Source organism: Clarias gariepinus, chromosome 8, assembly GCF_024256425.1.
Source record: "Clarias gariepinus isolate MV-2021 ecotype Netherlands chromosome 8, CGAR_prim_01v2, whole genome shotgun sequence".
Taxonomy (NCBI): Eukaryota; Metazoa; Chordata; class Actinopteri; order Siluriformes; family Clariidae; genus Clarias; species Clarias gariepinus.
The window spans coordinates 36,377,982-36,400,884 of NC_071107.1; the positions used below are offsets into that span (position 1 = coordinate 36,377,982).

Here is a 22,903-nt window from a genome sequence, read left to right on the forward strand (position 1 = left end):
AGCGGATCGTATTGGATCTTAGCAGATTGTGGAATATTTTAGTGTATCATAGTAGATGACAGTATATCATTGTAGTGGATCGTGGCACATTATAGCAGATTGTAGTGGATCACAGTAGATCATATTGAATCTTGGTAGATCATAGTAGATCAGAGCATATCCTAACAGATCGTAGTGTATCGCAGTAGATTGTGGTGGATAACAGTTTGAAGGTTATCTACAGAGGCTGTAGCAGATCAAAATGGGATGTAGTAGATCACAGCAGATCGTAGTAAATCAGAGTAGCCTGGAACGGATCATAGTGGAATGTGGCAGATCATAACAGATCATAGCGGATCGTATTGGATCTTAGCAGATTATGGAATATTTTAGCGTATCGTAGCAGATGACAGTATACTATTGTAGTGGATCGTGACACATTATAGCAGATCGTAGTACATCGTAGTAGATTGTGGTGGATTGTAGCACATCATGAAAATTGTAGTGTATCTCAGCAGATCATAGGACTCCATGGGTGGCTTTGTGCCCCTATTTCATCTTCATCTATATACTAAAACAATGCAGTGGACCCGTTCAGATGGTTGCGTTTTCAGTGTGACTCGATTCTAAGTCAAAAACTGATCACTTAATAAAAACTTATCGATAAAAGATGGATTTAGCTGCACGTCCAATTTAATCACATGGCGTTCACGAGAAGGAATCAGAAGCAAAGGGATCGAGGTCGCCGCTAACAGGTGAGCTGACAGGACAGGGATGAGTAATGTGGTGCCTTTGATCTGATCTGTGACCAAAAACACCTTACAAGACTTGAGAGAGAGTGTAGCAGATCCTTTTCACAATCCGTAGCAGATCGTGAGGTGTCGTAGGTTCTCCATAAGTAGATCGTAATAGGTTTGTGGTGATTTTTCATGAGATCATTGGTGCACAGCTCCTAATCTGTATGGTATGATCTCACAAACAACTCGGGAATGTGGAGAAGTACTCCAGTGGAGATTAATTCGGACGAAAGTGAAAAGCAGCCGAGGTTCGAGGCCGCGGTGCCGTCAGGGTGTGGGCACTAAATATAGCGGGAGGTGTCGAGTCGTTTTCCGTAACAGCAGCTCTGAGCATAGTGCAAGACTTACACTGATGTGCTCAATTTACACACAAACACGTTATCGTTTCCATAGCAACGGCAGCTGGCGAGGAATAAAACAACTGAGTGAAATGAAAATAAAGTGTCCGTTTATTGATGTTCTGCAATGAGACGTTCGTTTGACAGGAAGGAGTCTCCAGTGTCGGCGCTCTGCAGTGGACGTTCCGCGTTATTTTATGTAGCTATAAATGGATACGATGTGACTCGCGCACACACACACACACACACACACACTTCATGGAGTACACATTTCTCCATTTAATAAGATAACGAGCTCATGTCAAAGCCTTGGGTCGACTATGTGAGCACACACACACACTCATAGACTTGCATGTGTGTATGTATGAGTGTGTGTGTGTATGGCATGCAGTAGCACTGCAGCTGTTCGTGCTGTCACGAACACAGACGCGCACACACACACACACACACACACAGACATCAGTGGAAAATAACGGGAGCCGATGGTAATTAATAGCTTAACGAGATGACTCTCTCGGCGGGCACACACACACACACACACACACACACACATACACACACACACACTCCGAGAGCTTTTCATGAACCTGAGGAACAAAAAGAATCTGAGTGTATCAGATTACAAGAGGGTAATAAAGATGTTATAGCTGTTGACTTTGAGATAATTATCTTCAGTAAAAGGTTGTGAAGCTTCTGCAGTGTAAAAGGAATAAAACACCAGGGTGTGTGTGTGTGTGTGTGTGTGTGTGTGTATGAAGACTTACCATCAGAAGTGACGGTGCTGTTGTCCCACGCCTCCAGGATCAGTGTGTATGCTCGCTAGGGGGGGTTAAGAGAGAGAGAGAGAAGGGGGGGGGGGGTCAGTACACGCAGTTGTCAAACACACACACTCACTCACACACACACACACACACACACACACTTTAAGGAAGGTTTTCCTGAGACCACATTAAGGTTCTCACTGAGCCATATCGAGCAAGTAAACACACACACACAAACACATGCAGGCACACGCAGACCCAAACACAAACTATTCAGAATGTGTGTGTGTGTGTGTGTGTGTGTGTGTGTGAATCACAGCAGTGTGAATATGAGAATAAGCTGCTTCCCACGCTATGGTGACTGATTAGCTTAGTAATAAACCAGATGATCACTGAGAAACTCTGTGTGTGTGTGTGTGTGTGTGTGTGTGTGTGTGTGTGTGTGTGTGTGTGTGTGTGTGTGTGAGAAAGAGAGACAGAGGTCAGGATCTCAAGATCATAATAGCGAGCTCCAGTTCTCTGGATCCTGGACGTTCAGGATCGGGTCTGAAAGCAAGAAGTGATGCGGTGGGTCGAGCGCCGCGACGCCATGTGACGCGTTTCCTTTAGAAACAGGAAGTCGGGGGGAGGGGGGGGGAACTAATCAACACCTTCAGTGGTCCAATCAGAATCCAGACTCCAACACCACTCACGTACAAGAGACATTTACGAGAGGAAAGCCGCATGAATAAACTAGTGAAACATGTTTATTCCCCGTGTGTTTCACTAGCTGGTGAGTTTTGTACGTACAGGTTAGCTTAGCTGTGCCAGAAGAATCATATAAAACTCTTCGACAGGATGATCTGATCTGAGGTTTGAGAATGTGTTTACAGAAATAAATTAATAAATAAATAAATAAATGCAAGATTTTAAATAACTTTAGAACAAAACTAGACCTCACCAGCTCAGCCCTGTTCAGACTGGACGCGATGGGACTGGTCTGGATTAGACTGTACAGGACTGGATTAGAACAGAGCAGATTGGGTTGAGTTAGACTTGATCAGGTTAAGTTAAACTGAATTCCAGTTGGATTAGAACAAAATGAAGCAGAATGGTTTCCGGTGGATTAGACTAAATTGACTTGATTGGATTAGACTGCTTTGGATTAGATGAGATTACACTATATTAGATTTGGCTGTATTGGATTAGATTAGATTAAACTGTAATCTGAATTGGGGTGAATTGAAGTCTGGATTGGAATAGAGTAAATTCAGGTGGATTAGACTGGAGTGGATTGGATTCAGTTGGGCTTAATTGGACTGGAATAGACTGGGTTGAATTGATTGGATTCAGTTGGTTTAGACAGGATTGGATTGGATTAGACTGGATTTGACTGGGTTGAACCAGGTTAGACTGGACTGGATTGGCTTGGGTTAGACTAAATTAGATTGGATTAAGATTGGGATGGATTGGATTGGTTCTTCGGTATTGAATCAGGGAATATTTATTCCAGATAAACACCTCTCACACACATTGATTTACAGAAGCTTCAGCTCGTTCTGTCTCCCATTGACATGTTTGATGTTTTATCGCATTAGGAAACACCTCCGGCTAAACTAAGTTAAACAGGGTGGGATTTTCTGTAACGTACAAACCCGCCATTGTTTTAAAAAACTTGCACAAACAGGTTTACAAAAACGTCTCATTCATGCCTGAATCTGGATCCTAAAAAAAGGGACTAATAATCATATGACCTTGTTTTTTTTTTTTTTCGCGGTGCCAACACATGATCTCTAGTAGAGACAGGTACACACACAGTCTTTCTTTTTCTTACTCTCGGCTGTCAATCACAGCAACACCAACCGTGAGCACCTGTAACCTCATTATGGTATGCAGGTAGGTTGCTAGCGCTCCGCGCAGGCTGCTACTTGGTCTCAGTGCACGACTCTGTGTGCTGTGGTGAGTCCCAGACTCTCACCTGTGGAAGTCCACTCACACCACAGTAACCACAGTGGGCAGAACCTGACTGTGAGCTAACGGTATACAGCATTTAGCAAGGGCAAACCCAACTACCCAGCAGCGGCGGAACTAGCAGATGAAGTGAATGTGATTGGTCTTAATGACAGACTACAGTTAATCCAGACATGAATAAAGGCGCCAGGTTAGCTCAGCAGGAACGTCCAAGACTAGCAGGCCTGTTTAGGATTACGGCTGCGCACCACAAATCGACTGAACAGAAGATCTCCTCAGCAGCTCAGCTGTGATCTCCTTTCTACTGTCCTTCTGCAAAACTTGAACGTTTTAACCAAAGCGAACTGCGATCCGTTCTGAACATCGAATGTGAAAACAGGATGACCAACAGGAACAAAATTAAACAGGACAAAATGGAAAACGCTGAGAGACCTATTGCTAGACCAGTCCTGAGAGGTTTAGGTCACGTTCACATGTGACATCAACATCAACGAATCCTTCTTTAGCTCTCGACCGGAAACCCTAGAAAGTGCTTCATGATTCGTGCTGGTCAAGAACAACTGGAGAGATGGCGCAGCACCCGCTATCTATCAGGGACATCTCTGTCAAAAACGCAGAAGATACAGTTTCTGAGTGACCAATTTTTTACTTGATCGGAGGAGCCTTCACCGTCCTCTCATGGAGCAAAGAGACAAAGACAAGAAAACCAAACTTCCAGATGTAAAAGGTCAGCTCCACCCCTGGACCACTAGCTTTTTATATTTCTCTTATCTTGTCACTATTTAAAGTCAGCAGATCTGAACATCTGAAGACTCTTTGCAAAGTCCAATGAAGCCCAGCATCACGCCACTTAGATACATTACAAACGAATTATTTATCAACAAGAGTTTCATCGTCATTTCACGCTTTGTGATAACTTCCCTGTGTTTGTAAATGAGCGGAGCTTTCAGTGTGTAAGTCATTTCGATTAGAAGGTGTTATTGTGTGTAAACAACTGAGACCATTTCCAACGTTTCAGTTGTGGTCGTGTGTGTGTGTGTGTGTGTGTGTGATGGCAAAATTTTGATTAATAAAACAGAATGTTTAAAACCTCACAGAACTGTTTTTCATTCACACACTTGTTTCACTAATTTATCTCATGCCTTTACTCCACTTTTCATCTTATTTAAAAGCAATGATTTTCTTCTTCTTCTTCTTTAAAGAAGCAACTCAAACACAATTAATCGCCTCATTAGTCAGAACAGGATTAAATCATTAAACCGTTTTAACCTGTTGATGAAACACACTTCAGGTCTGATGATGATAAACTGACTGTGGTGAGAGATTTACAGTTTAGTGTTGATTAACTGGAGATCAGTAAACCGAGTTCGGACAGAAAAAAAAAAAAGATTTTTAAAATTTAATTTCTGAGATCAAAGCCAAAAGATTTGTCAGATTAAACAAGAGCATCAAATATAATCATCATGCTTTAAAAGAAAGCGATGGACTTTAAAACATCTAAAAGATATGAGTAATTGTTCTGTTTAAGATGGTTTATTTTTATAATTGATATACAGTATTTTTACTTGAGGAGGTGAAACGACCCAGTTCCTCTGTAATCCTACAGGTGGCGCACTCCTAACTACGAATCACACATTGGCGATGGAGAGGTGCGATTTAATTTATTACTTAATTAATCAATCTTTTGCTGTTTACAATAAACTGAATTAATGAGTCGATTTTCGGTTCAGAATCGACTTTTTTGAAGAGTTTAGTTAAACTTTTAAATGTTAAATTCTCTAAAATCACTGAATTCCTCCTGAATTCCACAGTGTTTGTGAAAAATAAAAACTGCTTGTCTTCCGCTTTTCTTCTTTTGAATTTACGGGCGGCTTGGTGCAACACCGCCACCTCCTGGGCTGGAGTGTGGAGCAGATGATTGACGGGAAAAAAAACAGATCAGCACTTTGTACTCAACATGACGTTTAAATAATCAACAGCAGACGTTACGCTGCACTTCGATGTGTATTAGACACTTTAATAATTTTTAAAACCTGTAGGAAAAAAAGCTGCTTCGAATTGAATCAAAAGTCTTGATTTAAGTCAACAATCACTGCACTGGTGCGATTCAGTTCATCACGCTGACAGACAGAAAGAAAAAAAACGCTGCCGTATTTTTAATCGCACTCCATTGTTCCTTTGTTAAGAGTGATTGAGAATGACGGCATTGACACTCAATGCTTAATTATGATAAAATGAAACGCTTTTTTATCTTCACAGCATCTCGGTGTCTCACGTTCATTTACACTCTGTGACAATTCACTCATTAAACCCACTATGAGGTCTGATGTCTGGACGCCTGTCTGGACGCCTTATTATCCTGATGGATTGAAATGGACTGAACTGAATTGGATTGGATTAGAATGGAATGCATTGGGTTGGATTAGATTCGACTAGATTAAACTGCACTGGATAAAATGGGATTGAATTAGATTAGACTGGATTGAATTGTAGTCTGGATTGGAATAGACTGGACTGGACTGGATTAAAATGGAGTGGACTGGATTGGATTAGACCGGATCAGATTAGATTGAACTGAATTGTATTAGAATTGTGTTGAAATTAATTCTGTTGGATTAGACTGGATTTGGGTCGACTGAATTGTATTAGACTGGATTGGATCGGATCGGACTGGATTAGACAGAAAGTGTGTGTGTGTGTGTGTGTGTCTGTGAGATCTATAATATACTGTATAATGTCCATCTATCTTCACAATATCTCATATTCTACACAAATTCTACACTGAACACAAAATCACAAATCTTTACTTTTTAAAAAAGTATTGGCACCCTTTAATAACACGTACCGGACGCCTTTCTCTCCCTTCATCAGCGAGTCGTTTACTCATTTATAACCTCCGAGGAAAGATTTAGACGATGATAAAACCTGTGTAAATCAAATCAAATCAAATCAAATCTCTGCTGTGCCTCTGTGATTTCTCGGGGAGTTGTTTGGGATCTCACCTCAAGTGTTTAGTTGTGTTGTCTTTTTCGGTTAAGCCGAGAAACACAACATGCCAAAGAATTTCTCTAATCTTTTTCGATCTGTCCTGGATATTCGGCAATGCTGCATGTCGAAATTGATCACATGGGTCACTCCCACACACTCTCTCTCACACATTCACACACACACACTCTTTCGGTCTCCTCTTTCCCATACATCAGTGTGAACGTGTCGGGTCTCGTTTCTTGCTCTCTCTCTCTCTCTCACACACACACACACACACACACAAATCTTTTCTTATCTCCAGAGCCTGACCGAGATTCAACATTATCACTGTTTAGCTTCTGCTTTACATCCTTCTTCAGTTCATGTCAAGGAGGGATTATCAGTCTGACCTCATGAGCACTTTGGCGTCCAGATGAATCGTGTGTGATTATTCCTTCTTCACGTTGATGATGTAGGAATGTCGTCTTCCTCACCTCCCTACACAAACTCCTTTTGAATAAAAGACGTGTTCAGCTCTGATCTTCACCTCAAAGAGTAACCGTACATCTATAATCACTTAATATCACTTTATTTACTTACTTAAAACAATCTGTACAACGTGGCAAATCCCACCAAACTGCATGATTAGAACTAGATAAATATGTAATATCAAAACTGACTCAGTCACATCATGTACGTTTAATACAATGCTTCTGAAACATGGACATCACTGACTGGATCTGCACAAGTTAACCTCCATCAATACTTCTGCTTTTGTCTCTTGCATTCGTGTTCATTTACTCGCTTTCCACTTGACATGAAGGTGAACACCATTTCATTCTTCAGTCCGTATTTTCCATCCTTTATAATCTTCCTTTACTTTTAAAGGCACAAACTTCTATTTAAAGGTGATGTCTCCGGGGGAGAAACAATGTGCAACATCAGAGGTGTGAACTACATACACATGATTTGAATCATCTTAATCATAACGATTTAAAGGTTAGGGGTTCGAATCTCAGGTTCGCACCCTGTGATGTTCCCTTCCACGGTGTCCCTGAGACCGTCTCCAGACCCCACACGACAAGAGCAGGTGGACAGATGGATTAAAGAACACGTGCGTGTAACCTGATTCTGAATACACCTAACTTTCAAAGCAAGCATCACCGACTCAGAATATTCAAACTGCGAGTCACATGACCTAAATCATCTGTATGTAAGGTTGACCAACAGTGACGTCACAATGTAAAATGATTTTCTGCACTAAATTAAAACGTGTTGTTTAAAAAGAAACAGGAAGAGCATTTCAGACTGAAGCTGGATCGAAGCTTTTCTGTTTAACATTTCGATGCTTTTTCTCCGTAGGTTTTCCTTTAGTAACAAGCGTGTGCGCCACCCGCTGGAAAAAAGTGTAACTGCACGTTAACCCCATTCTTTTTTATTTATTTATTTTTTGCAGGTCCGTTTCTTCCCTGAAAACATTAGAACTTTAGTTCTTCTGTACGTCAAAATAACACATCTGTAGACGATCCAGCCCTGTCTCAGTGTCTTCGCTGTGTCCTGCGTGAACGTCCCATTTCAGAGGAATACGTCGGCGCTCCTCTGATCTGCTTCTATCCAGATTGGCCAGACGGACTCAAAATGTTACCTGATGACGATCCGATTCCTGTTACGACCTGAAAACATTTTTTCAACAGGAACTAGTCATAAGCTACATCTCGTTATGCCTCGTGCAAACAGAGGGGGTCCGGGAGATTTAAAATCAGAAATAATAATAATAAAAAAAAATTTAAAAAAGAAGAATCCTAGCATTCAATTCAGTGTCCTCCAGGACTTCACCACCACATCTGTAGTGCTGGTGCGTTCATGTTACATGACACGTGTCATTCGACAGATATGTAGATCAGACAGTGGACACAAATACACACACATGCTGTATTATTCAGGTTTGTTTGTTTGTTTGGTTATTTGTTTTAGAGTTGTTCAGTAAGAGAACCGATAGAACTCGTCAGAAAATCGCAGTCAGGTTGAAACCAAAACAAGAACTGCGTGTGAGCGAGCGGGATTATTCCAACATTCCCACGCTCCTGTCTAGTTCAGACTCGTTATGAGCTGTAGTGATGTAGCTGAGATTGAGGAACTGTCAGAGTCAGAATTCACACAGGACGACGTCACTGAGGATATTTCAACATCTGGAGATTTTCCCGTGTTTTCAGGGGCATAGTGACAGAACTCACATTTACATTCATGCATTTGAAAAAGAAAGAAAAAACAACAGATAAATACACAGATACGTTTCCACAGAGATCAACGTGTAGTCGGGTGGATGACAGACTCACCGGCCAGGCGAACTGGAACGGAATGATTAAAGTCCCCACGCTGTTGCCTTTGTTCCGGTTATTACTGAATCCATCGAGCCGAATCGAGTTGCCCCCGAGGACGGGTGAGCTTGCTGTTCCGTACGAGCACGGGCCAGAGGTCATGACCTCCACCTGGTACTCCTTCAGACACACCTTGAAATACGTTTTGCACTCCACAGCGCCGCACTCCTGGCCCCGCCCCACCCCCTTCTCTCCACCGCAGCACCCGCCGTTCGCCAGCTCCCCGTTCCTGTTCTCCACGCCGATCACACGCAGCTCCACGTAGCCGGACGCCAAGCACACCTAAAGGGAAACGCAGTGATCAGGGAAACGCTCAGGGACGTAGCATCTGCTGGATCGGATCTGATAACGTCGCTATGACACTGTGCGTGAGATCAGATTTAACAAGCCAAGCAGCCAGAGATCAGATTTAAACTGAAATTTGATTTCTTAGAGAGACAACCTATCCATACAGCAGATTGGATCAGATCTGATTCGGTTGGGGGAGAAAATCTGATTTCTGGTGATTTTTTATAGCTTTGGTGTTCAGACTGCAGAGAGACTCTCAAACTGCTCAAAAAGTATCCAAATGAAAGTTTAAATAAGACACTTCAAGAGATACACAAATGTCTATATTCAATCTGCTGTATGAACTGTATCCATATCGTTTACTGATACCGGTCCGGTCCGGTCCGGTAAAATCGAATCAGTGCGTCCTAATAAAAACAAGACTGACTAATTTAGATTATCAGTATTAATTAGATCATTCTTATTATTATTATTTTTAATAATCAGTACTAATTAGATAATTATTCCTATTTTTTATATGTAGATATGTATCAATTTAATCTCTATTTCCATCAACAAGTACAGATTAAAGCATAAGATTAGGATATCATTTACATTTCCTCATTAAGGTGAGTTAATTTATGAGAGTTAATGAGTAATTAAGCATTACATCATAACGAGCACCAAAATTCCGTTAGAATTTCTAATTTCGAAATTTTAAACGCACCGCACGCGATCAGAAATAACGGTCACAACGGTCCTAACGGTCTCTCTCTCTCTCTCTCTCTCTCTCTCACCTCAAACCAGAACGTCAGAATGAGGCAAACCGAGTGCAGGGAAGCGCGCGTGCCGCTCCACATGACTCCGGTGAGGCTTCACGGTGAGCACGCGGACAGCGGAACGCGGTGCTCCATCATAAGCGCGCTCCCAAGAGTTGAGCACGTCCGTCACGCCGCGCGCGAGAGAGTGAGAGGAGAAGAAGTAGCGCGTGAGTGAGGAAAAGTTACAAGTACACTGACCGGATCGCTCTCGCGCGCGCGCTCTCACTCACGCTCACCTACGCCCTCTCCCTGCCTCACGCGCGTACAGTGTGTGCACAGTGAGTGACACATGAACGAGTCAATCACAGCCTGCGTCTCCTTAACAGGGGCCCCGGGCAGCCAATCAGCGAGGGGGTAGGGCGGGACGACAAGTGAGTCAGTGATTATTAGGGTTAGGGATCCTCCAATGTATGAAATGTGAAGATATCGTTGCAAGAGCAAGTTCTAACCAATGTACAGACAAAACCTTTCTTTTATTTATATAGATAATAAATCTATATAAATAAATATATGTGATCTGTTTTTGTAATAAGAAAAAGAAGTAGAGAAGATAAAGAACATTTTTAATGGGCATCCATAGTTAAACATTAAAGTTTATTAAAAGCTTCAAAACATAAAGAAAAAAATATTTTCTTAAGACAAGCAGATTGCACGAACAATATAAGTGTTACTGTCAGGTCTGAGGTGTTGAAGAAGACGACGAAGAAGAAGAAGACCTAGTATATACATAAATATAATCATTTATATCATAAAAGCAGTTAGACAAGCTGAAACCTTCCTGTCCTAACCTCATTGCTGGATTCACCAAGAACAAAGACTGTTGATTTTTTTTTTTTTGGTTTCTTAGATACACTGATGACATTTTTGGCATGCACAATTGAGAGCGAGAGAGAGATCTGGCAGTTCCTTTCTTCTTTATCCAGAATTTCACCCAGCCCTGGAGCACAGATTGCATACTCTGGCTTTAGAATCACATATTTGAAAAGTCAGAAAAATCTTCTTTTACTACCACCATCCATTACAACCTCAGACTTTTGCAGGAATTATAAAATCCAAAGCAAACAAATTTGAAACTGAAGCACATTTCCATTTAGAATGAGAGCTCCCTTGAAAATTATACGAACATCTTCACAGCAGAGGATGTCCTGAAGACGCCTATCACGCCTATTAGACAGAAAAAAAATCTTTCTAATATCCAAATTCCATATTATGACCGGTACTATACTGCAGAATACTGTCATAATTTTGAAAATGATAATGAAATATCCATATAGTTCAAAACAAACCCCAGGGGTTGAGTGCGTGAAGGCATTTGGGCTTACGCGTGTGTGTTTGCGCCCTCTGCTGATGCTCATCCTCTCCGGTGATGCACTGCTGCAGATCTGGACTTACAGAGACTGATTTATCATCTACAAAAGAATCTTTTGTGCAACATTTATCTCGTCATTTTACATCATATGTTCATCGTCTGGATGCTCTTAAGTGTTCTTCAGTCATCCTGCTGGAGGAGCATGTGAAGATTTGACATGGGATCCTACCTCAGAGTGCTCCATGTTTAGAACCTGTCCAGCTTGAACCTTTTGAGGAAGGCAAGAATCCTTTGAAGAAACTGTTACCTTAAACAAAACAAGTGCCAAGACAGTTGAGTGAAACTCCTGATATGTTCTAGGTATTAGGAGGACAAATTTGAAGTATCTTCTATACACTTACCCGGGTGATAAAAAGACCCTAAAAGGGTCTGCTGAAAGTACAGTATCCATCGGAGCATACTGTATGCAATGCTCTGTTTGAGTCTCTTGCAGGATAAGAAAAAAACTATCTAATGACCAATGGAAGGATGAGAGGAAAAAGAAGAAGGAGTGCAAAATCCCCCTGTTCTTTAGTAACTTTTAAAACTTTAAGGTGTACTTTATTTGTTTAATTGCGCAAAGTATTGAAGAATCTATGTAGTGTTTTTCTTTTCAATTTAAAAATAATTATGCAAAATCCCCAGGAGTGTATAAAATACACACACACACACACCAGGTCTACTCCTATAAAACCATTTCTACTGAATGATGGATTGATTGAAAAAAATCAGGCAATGAGTTTCAATAGAAGCATGGAGGGATGAAAGAGGAGAACAAAAGTGGAGCAGAAACAAAGAAACAGAGTCTATTTTAAGTCTAGACAGCTTTACTATTTATAGCAGTTTGAGCTTTTAGACAAAGAATTGGGATGAAAAGCAAGGGATTAAAAACAAGGGATAAAAGAGGGGTAAAAAGAGGGAAGGCATCAGATTAGGCTCAGGAAACTTCACACACACACACACACACACACAAAGCAATGTTTCTTGTGATCTTTGCTTGTCCAAACAGATGGTATTTGCGAAGGCAAACAGGTCTACCGTGAACGAAATGGTGGAAATGGTGACGTTTTCAAATACTAAACAAATAAAAAGAAAAACTATACAGGTAATCTAAGAAATTGTAGAAACCAAGCGTTCCGGAAAAATCCGACATTTATTGTAAACTAGCGTAAGTACCGGTCGTCGATGGAAAAAGAGCTTGTAGAAATAGTTAAAAAGTTAAAGGATCAGCTTTAATGTAATGTAAAGTACATGTCTGTGTGTCTCTCTGTACAGCAGAACTCTCTGTCTAACTTATTAATACAAAGAAATCCCATTCTGTAAGGTTGAGGATCTCACGCCTTGTTGCACTTCTTTGGTGGTCAGACAAATACACTCCCTGTTCGGTAATCGGAGAGTGAATCACAGATGAGAAATGGAAAAAGTGAATCGGATAAAGATTAAGTTTCGTCTTAAAGCGACTCCAGCGCGTTAAAATTCACTTATACCACTTATTAATTGTAATTAATATCTATTGGTGCAGATGTTTGTTTACATTGAGCAAGTAGCGCATTAGTATCTTATTTCAAAGTAGATTATTACCGATTACATTATCCGACACATAACTGTTCATAACTTATGTTCATCGCTTTTACTTAACATTGTGATTTCACTCATGGTGCAGGTTAAACTTCAGGCCGAGATCTAAGGACTGCAAAGGTTTCAGTAAATTCTGTTCAGACAGTTTTGCGTGATGCAGCAACAAAGTGAAATGCAAAAATGAGCTCTAAGAAAAAATCAAGCATCCGCTATTACTGCTGCAAATGAGCTAGTTAGCTAGCTAACTAAACTGCCTGCTAAAAAAGCTAGCATGTCTAATGTATCTTATACTAAACATAATTTGTTACCTATCAAGAGTTAAACAAAAAACCTAACAAGATCAAAGCTGTCGTGATGTTTTCTGAGTGCTCGTTCACATAAACAAACCGTTAGCAATCCGTTAGCAACCTGCTAGCTGCTGTATTAACAACAACTGGCATCGATATGTTGTTGTTTTTTTTATCTTCCAGTGATTTTTAAACCCTCCTCTATCCTTTCAGTAGTTTAACGAAGCAGTTTTGGATCACAGCCATTAAATTATCAGCTCTGATAACAAACAAAAACGTGGGAACGTGTGTGTGTGGGAACCTTTCGGCTAAATGCTAACAGAGCAAATGAGCGCTCGTATCGCTAAGACTTTAAACGGTTTAACAAGATTAGAGCGGAAGATAGGGTGTGTAAGTCTGTAATTAGTCGTGTTATCAGACCCGGTCTATCTGCACTTTAGTAAATCCCCACGTTCTCCTTGTCGCACTGTTTACTAAAAAAGAAAAAAGAAAAAGTGACGTCCCAAATCTAATCTCGTTCTCTGACTCGGTCCATTCTGTTCAAATAAAGAGAGGAAATTTCCTTATGCAGAGCCATTGTTGCTCCTTCGCTGAGCCGAGTCAAGAAAATATATCTGAACAATTTGCGGCACAATCTGAGGAAACGCAGAACAAACGCAGCGTGCTCGTAACCTTGACAATGTTTAATATGTAATGAAGTCAGAGAGAAGTCGTAAACGATTCTTAAGTAAACTGTATTTACAGCGGAGTCGAGCGATTAGCGTTATTTGTACTCGCGCATGCAGAGGGCACCTTGTGAGTTAGATGATTTCTGTCTCAGGAGGTGCCAAAACTTTAGTTTTGGGTCTTTTTTTTCGCGTCTGTTTAGGGATAGGGACCTGGAGCCTATCCCAGGAGAATTTTTGGCACGAGGAGGGGTACACCCTGACGGGGTGTCAATCTGTCGCAGGGCGCGCACGCACACACACACACACACACACACATTATGGGCAATTTGGGAACGCCGATTAAAGTAATCTGCTTGTCTTTGGACTGAGGGAGTCCCTGGAGGAAACCCACTAAGCACAGGGACACCATGCGAACTGCACACACCCACCCACACACACACTCGTGCATGCAGGTAATTGAACCCTCGTCCCTGGAGGTGCAAGGCCACAATGTGCCTCCATGCCGCCCTATATTCACACACACATATATACATATAAATATCTATTTTATTTTCATCTGCTATTTTTATATGCACACAGATGGAAACCCCACGTCTCTCAGCGAGAGTTTTAAGTTCTTTATTTTGGGTCGGTCGTGTGACTGATGGCATGTGAGAGAACACACTTGACCTTTGCTCTCGTACAAGAGCCATGCCTCCCCCCCCGATGCCCCGCTGTCTGCCGGATGTGTTTGATGAGCTTTAGGTTGTGTGTGTTTGTCTTTCAGCGCTCTTTAATGACTGACGGTGAAGATCTGAGCAATGACCTGATGTCTGGGGATCAAACGGCCAGCACTCTATCTTTAAAAAAAAAAAAGAAAGAAAAAAAAAGGGCAAAGCTCTAACGCCGTGTGTGGCGAGACGAGACGGGAGAGACGCGACAGCCGCATCAGCACCTGCTTCACTGTTTCATAAAGAGAATAAAACACCAAGTTGATTGATTATTAATTGATTGTTAATTAATATTTATAATCGACTGCATAACTGATCTGTTTATCACCAATCCCTTCTACAAGTAGTCTAAATAAAAAAGAATTTACAAGTAGATTTGCATAATTTTTTCTTGTTCAGTTTTATTTATATGTGGTGAGCAGTGTCGCCTTGCACCTCCAGGGTCCGGGTTCGATTCCCGCCTCGGGTTCTGTTTGTGTGAAATTTGCATGTTCTCCCCGTGCTTGGTTTTCTGCAGTTTCCTCTGGTTTCCTTCCAAAGTCCAAAAACATGCAGATTAGGTTAATTGGTGTTTCAGGATTGAAATCCAGTTGAAACTGCCCGGAGTATGGGTATGTTTGTCTTTATACTGTATACTTACATTTCCTGTAAGCTGCGAGGATGGATCGTACACGGATCGGACTTGTTCGCTCAGATTTTTAATCGGATTGAGATCTTGTGAATTTCAACACCTTTCAACACCTTTGTCATGTTCCTCAAACCGTTCCTGAACAGTGTGTGCAGTGTGTCAGGGCACATTACCCTGCTGAAAGAAGACTCTGACATCAGGGAACACCATCTCCATGGTCAGGGTTCCCAGCAGAACATCACCCGGAGCATCACTCTGCCTCCACCTGCTCGCCGTACTTTTTTAATGTATAAGAAAATGTGATTCAACAGACTTCTTCCATTGCTTCGTGGTCCAGTTCTGAAGCTCACATGCTCAGCGTAGGAGATTTGAGTAGAAGATACGGGTCAGCATGGGCACCCTGACCTGTCTGCAGCTACGCAGCTTCATATGCAAATCACTGTGTTGCTCTGTGTGTGTCCTGATTCCTTTCTATCAGAATCAGCATTCACTTTTTCAGCACATTGTGTTTCAGTAGCTCTTTTGTTGGATTGGACCAGACTGACCAGCCTTGGCTGATCATGACCCTGTCGCAGTTTTTTTTGGTCGGTCCTGACCACTGCAACCTGACCTGTGAACACTGCACAAAACCGGTTGTTTTTGAGCCAGACTCTAACCCAGACGTCTAGACATCACACACTGGCCGATGTCGCGACCCGAGTCGCTCAGATCCTTACACTTGCCCATTTTTTCTGCTTCCAACACATCAACATCATCAAGAACCTACTGTTCTTTTCTTTGCTGTCTAATATATTCCACCCCTGACAGGTGGCGCTGTAACAAGATCATCAGTGTCCTTCCTTCACCTGTCAGTGGTGTTAATGTTAAGGTGCACATAGTTCTTGCGTTTCTCATAAATTCACAGACAGGAATAATGTCATAGATTAATTTTATACAGCAGCAGAAAAACAAATCAGCTACGAACCTTAACATCGCATTTCTATAATGATTTTATTAATACTTAGTCTGTATGTTTTGTTATAATTCTATATCAGAGGCACGTTTTTAAAAAAAAATTTATTACAGCTTTCGGAAGCAAGAGCAGGTTTTTATGTGCGTGTTTAGTTCTTATCAGGTCTGGCAGCTGGTCCAATCATTCATTACGGTAGGGTTATACAGGAGGGCGGGGTCTCTTTCACACACCCATCCACATATACACACACACACAGAGACATTGTGTTGGTCAGATGCTGATGAGAATAGATGGAGACACACAGACTGAGTGTGTATTGTGTTGTCTGAGAGATCCCAGTGGACTGTGTGTGTGTGTGTGTGTTCATGACCTGTGACTGGTTGACCATGACGTGAGTGAGTTATTAAAGAGCGAAGTAACACAGGCTTCCAGGTGTGGACACCATCCTGACCTGATATGACATCATGAGATCATCTGTAAGCAGAACTTGTGTCAGAAGCTTTTAAACGTCTCCGCTCCGTCAGACTGTTTTTTTCAGACATCAGACAGCAAATCAAATGTTTCAAGAATCCACCATTTGCAGGAAAAAAAAAACCCTCTGCAAGCTACATACTTTCTCAAATTGTGCAACAACCATCTGACTCTTCAGCTCTCTATCGAAACATTGAAAACAGATCTCCAGGTTAAGAGACAGAAAGACGTGCACCGGTGTTCTGGAACACGGCTCTGTTATTCACTCCTCAGTCACTCAGCGTTCCGTCGGCTGCCGAGCGTTTCCGAGCAGGAACCCCGGGCAGGGGAGGAAATTTTCTTGGTCCCTGCTTGAGTTCCTGTGTAATTGTTTTACACGTTTAGACATTTTTTTGGCATTAGGTAACATTTCCTGCTATTTAAGGTCGAGGAGAAGAAAAAGAAGGGAGCGTGAAGAGGAGGAGGAGAAATACAGAGAGAGAGAGAGAGAGAGACAGAGAGAGATGTGATCCGTAGGTAGGGGAATTCCACAATCGGTGCACGAGGAAACAAAGAGTATCATCAGCGCCTCGTGCCTCCCTTCGCAGAACAGAATAAAAACAACCATCTTCTAAACTTCCTTTTTCTTTTTTTGAAACTTACCGTCACACATTCCATCTGATCAGGAAGAAAATTATAACAACATGGACAGAACTGGATCATCACTTCAAAAAAAAAAAATAAAGAGATTAAGGTTTAAAAAGTATAATACTAAAAATATGGCTGCTGATTCTATTTCTTTGTAGATCAAAGCACATCAAATATTTAAATAATCCAATCTCATCTAAAATAATTATATAATTAAAACTGTGTGCTTTCTAATACTGATCCAAACCTTATCTAATTTTACATCTAATTTAAATCTTTTTTTACACTTCGAGTGTTACTCCAACACTATACTACAAGTATGAATCCGAGACAAAACTCCTAGTGTTAATCCGAGACAATATTCCGAGTGTTAATCCGAAACAATACTCCGAGTGTTAATCCGAAACAATACTCCGAGGGTTAAGCCGAGACAATACTCCAGGTGCTAATCCGTGACATAACTCCAAGAGTTTTTTCGACACAAAACTCAGTGTGTTAATCCGAGACAATACTCTGAGTGCTAATCTGAAACAATACTCCGAGGGTTAATCCGAGACAATACTCCAAGTGTTAATCCGGCACAATACTTTGAGTGTTAATCCGAAACAATACTCCAAAGGGTTAATCCGAGACAATACTCCAAGTGTTATTCCCACACAATAACCTGAGTGTTAATCCGAGACAATTCTCCGAGTGTTAGTCCGAAACAATACTCCGGGTGCTAATCCGTGACAAAACTCCAATGGTTATTTCCGACACAATACTTGTTAATCTGAGACAATACTCCGAGTGTTCATCCGTTGACATACTCAAAGGGTTAATCCAGGACAAAACTCTGAGTGTTATTCCGACACAATAATCTGAGTGTTAATACAAAACAATACTCTGAGTGTTAATCCAAGACAATACTCCAGGTGCTAATCCGTGACATAACTCCAAGAGTTATTCCGAAACAAAACTCAGTGTGTTAATCTGAGACAATACTCTGAGTGCTAATCTGAAACAATACTCCGAGGGTGAATCCGAGACAATACTCCGAGTGTTAATCTGGCACAATACTCTGAGTGTTAATCCGAAACAATACTCCAAAGGGTTAATCCGAGACAATACTCCAAGTGTTATTCCCACACAATAACCTGAGTGTTAATCCGAAACAATACTCCGGGTGCTAATCCGTGTCAAACCTCCAATGGTTATTTCCGACAGAATACTTGTTAATCCGAGACAATACTCCAAGTGTTAATCCGTTAACATACTCAAAGGGTTAATCCACGACAAAACTCTGAGTGTTATTCCGACACAATAATCTGAGTGTTAATCCAAAACAATACTCCGAGGGTTAATCTGAGACAATTCACCGGGTGTTAGTCTGAAACAACACTCTTGGTGTTAATCCAACACAGTACTCTAGGTGTTAATACTGTACAACACAACACAACACATGTGGTGTTTATCAACACAATACTCTTAGCAGTATTCCAACACAACACTCACTAGGTTTTAATCCAAAACAACACTACCGTTGTTAAAACATCACATTATTTTTGGTGTTAATTCAACACAACACCATGAGTAATCCAACACAATACAACATACAACACTACAGTACACTACACTACACAACACTCCTGGTATTAGTTCAACCCAGCACTCTGGGTGTTGCTGTGTTTCCGGTGTGATCCACCTCAAGCTTCGACATGGTGTGTGTTGTGAGATGCTTTTCTGCTCACCACAGCTGTACAGAGTGATGATGTGAGTAACTGTAATGTTTCACTCGGCCCCGATGTCTCTTATCTACGAGGCGTCTCCTGGACGTGTTCGGCGTGTAATTCAAGTTTTGAAGTTTAAACCACAACAGGCTTCCCTGCGCCGAGAGGCCATCGGATTAACGTGAACACGCTGGAGCTGTGTGATGTCATTGTCCCGCTCTGTGCGGTTAACGCTGGTCACTACTGACCTACTGCTGCTGTTTGTAGGTTCTGGGAAGCAGAACCAAGTAAGTTGATTCGTGACCATCATGAGCAGGTACGAACAGGTGCAGGATTTAAAAACAGTCTCACACACACACGCACTCCTCTCAGGCGCCATGTGAACACCGAAACACGACTGTGAAGGTTCTGTAACATCAACAGTTGTCTGTCGAAAACCATCCAGGTATTAAAAACCCAAACAGACGTGTCAGATTACCGAAACTAAATTATATCTTTAAAATCCAGGACATTTCACGCTGTTCGTGCGCGCGTGTGTGTGCGTGTACACGTAGGAGTCTACTCGGAAAAGAATCTGCTTTTGATAAAAGATAATACAAAACAAGGGAAAGGAAAGTAAGGTGAGGAAGATTTGGTCTCTACATGTCTGATAACTCACACATGCCAAACCTGGGACTCGGCAAGATCTTTATCGAGCCGAAGACAAAGAGTGAGAAAACAAACAGACTAAATAAAACCGAACGGCAGGATGAAATCCGATGGGTTTTTACGGGCAGCAGGCTCGGGGTCGTCGGGGAGGTCCGGCCGCGTTGATGGTTGAGCTGATCTCTGTTTGTCTTAGAGACACGCTCTACCTTTATGGTGGTTTGCGTGCCAGAGCTGTAGATGCATCACCGAGGGAAAGCACGGAACTGAATAAACACCGATCGTGTTCGTGAGATGGCTATTTTCAACACTGACATCCTCAGCCGGCGTTAATGTAGCATAGTAATAACGCTACGCTACGTTCTGCGGTTTAACCCCTTTGGCCTGAAGTCCACGATGAATGAATCAGAACTTATCCAGGTGCTAAAATGTCTCGGTGGAGAGGTGTGTAGAGATGTTATCTGTCTGTGAAGGCTGAGGAATTGACAGAGGAGGAAAAATGATTCACCTAAGCTTCTGTCCTCATTTCACACCAAACACAAAACACACGCACGAGAGCATTTACTATTTAGAAACTATGATTTGTAGCTATTGGTTTATTTTTTTGTTTGTCTTAGTTCAGGAACTTCAGAGTTATTATTATATTATTTTTCGTTCATTCCTGTAATACCACACACCCTGCTGCAAAACACATCTGTTCTCACATCTGTTACGGCGGCTACAACCAGATGTGCACCAGGCTCTCTTTATTCCCTCTCCTGAAATTCATTAATATTTCAGTTGTTTCTTCTGACTCTTACAAAGCACCGACACTGGAGACTCCTTCCCTAAATGCCAAAGAAATGTTTCTTCACTTTTACGGGATTTTATACGGTGCATCCCAGAGTCTGATCCGTTACTATAGAAACGATAAGCGCATTAAGGGAAACCAATCAGAATCCAGGATCGAACAGCGCCACCTTTATGAGCAAAGATGTCGGGGCTAATAAACGATCGCTACGAGTAGCTAAATCTTCACAACGCCGTTGTTAATTAAAGTGAATGTTTAACTTGTTCCTGATGTGCTGAGAAATAACCCGCGTAGTAATCATCAAGAAAATATTAGCTAATGATTTGTGACAAGAAGCGACATAAACTAGCGGAGGAGGGTGATGTGGATGCTAGTTGTGCAAGTCTGTGGCATGATAGATTAAATGCTAGAATTTTAGATAGATAGATAGATAGATAGATAGATAGATAGAGATGTACAATTCTGAGAAAAGAAAGCATGTTGATTTTTTTGCTTTGTGCTAAACTCACTTATTTTCTCGCCCACTTTGAGATAAAGCATTATCAAAACAAATGCTAACACTACGCGATTAAATATGACTGAGTACGCGCGAATTAGCATGAAACGCTAGTGTAGGGCCAAAAGTTTATGGACACCAGACCCCCAGTGAACGGTTATGTCTGTAAAGAAGGTGGACTTTTCCCATGATGTCGTCACATAGCAAACTCTTAAATGTCCCACAAAATCCCTACAAGTTCTCGCTTGCTTCTTATACACACACACACACACACACACACACACACACACACACAGAGTTCAGACATACAGTATGAGTCAATATATTCCATTTAAATGACAGAATAAATGATGTTCTGGATACAAGACTGTGTGTGTGTGTGTGTGTGTGTGTTCATTTATTCATAAAAAAAAAGTGAATGAAATCCACAGAGGAGAGTGCGAGTGCTCCAGTTAAACGATTCCACGTCACTGTAACATGTTCACGTTTTTATAACGTGTGTATAACGTGTTAAGCGCACTGAGCCAGTAGCAGTGTGTGTGTGTGTGTGTGGCAGCAGCCGTGTCTTGTTGGTATCAGTGCGTCAGACTAATTAGATGGTTCAACAAGTAACAGTGTGTAATGTAGTAATTACACAGGAGCCGACTTGCAGGGAGCTGTTTACACACACACACACACACACACACTTTTATATCACAGATTAGGCCTTCACGGAATTCTGGACTTTTATGGACTTTTTTAGGTGTTGTAAAACACCTGTGTCAAAAGTATTGGCTCCCCAGTACTAATGAGTGAGAACGCTGGAGAGACTGAACACTGAACCGGGGTCGAGACTGCGGAGAACGTTCCAGTGATGTTTACATTCTTTGATCAGGCAGGTGTGAGATCAGAGTCATGTTTCAAATCCATAAAAAATTTTTTAGACTTATATATATATAGATTTTTTTTTTTTTTAACTTGTGTGTACAACTCCAGGAAATCATGCTTGTCTGGTCAAGCACAAGGCTGTGTGTGTGTGTGTGTGTGTGTGTGATTTAAAGTAATGTTTTCGTTTCTCTAGGAGACGTACAGCATTCTTCACCTCCACAACTCTTTTTCTTCACAAGTATTAGCCCCCTCTAGTTGCCAATCGAAAGAATGACAGAAAAAAAATCCCAGCACTTCACTTCACTTATACTGGAAAAAAAAAATAATTTTAAGGTTTTATAAATGTGCATTTGATGATATATCACGTGACTAACAGAGCCTGGAACCATGTGTTACTTATGAGCAAACAGCTAATCCGTCACGCTCTGTAGATCCTTTAATTTCCTGTACATGTTCGTTCACATGTTCTGATAAACACAAAAGGCATCAAAGGTTCATTCTTAAATAAATAATCAGACTCAGTTGCACGACACTGAAGCTTCAGGTCCAGTTGTGTCCTGTTTATCACACTAAGAGCATAATAAGGAGATTGTGCAGCTTAGATTTAAAGTTCAAAATGAAGACATTCAAATGGGCCCCCAGTGTGTGTGTGTGTGTGTGTGTGTGTGTGTGTGTGTACAAACAAAAAACACAAGGAAGATAAAAAAAAAAAAAAAACATTGCCTGGTTTGGGCCTTTTTTCTGTGTGTATTGGCCAGGGGTTTAAACAAGCCGATTTGATTTTCCCCCTAATGTGACATCATATGAGAAGAGCCCCTCCCCCAGGCAGCAGCTCATTTACATAGACACTGGACCATTTGGAAGAGGAG

At 41.4% G+C, this 22,903-nt stretch overlaps 1 protein-coding gene across 2 annotated transcripts in view; it reads right to left on the reverse strand.

The window, feature by feature from the left end:
• jag2a (jagged canonical Notch ligand 2a) overlaps window positions 1-10,463 on the reverse strand; it is a 37,808-nt gene extending 27,345 nt beyond the window's left edge. The window contains exons 1-3 of one of the 2 annotated variants that reach the window (XM_053501695.1): window positions 10,235-10,463; window positions 9,129-9,452; window positions 1,879-1,933 (exon numbers count right to left, since the gene is read on the reverse strand). In XM_053501695.1, coding sequence (XP_053357670.1) covers window positions 1,879-1,933; window positions 9,129-9,452; window positions 10,235-10,297 — 442 coding nt within the window. In that variant the 5' untranslated portion in view covers window positions 10,298-10,463. The remainder of the gene's footprint in view (window positions 1-1,878; window positions 1,934-9,128; window positions 9,453-10,234) is intronic. The other variant, XM_053501693.1, reaches the window with a different exon arrangement.
• Window positions 10,464-22,903: the final 12,440 nt, after the last annotated feature.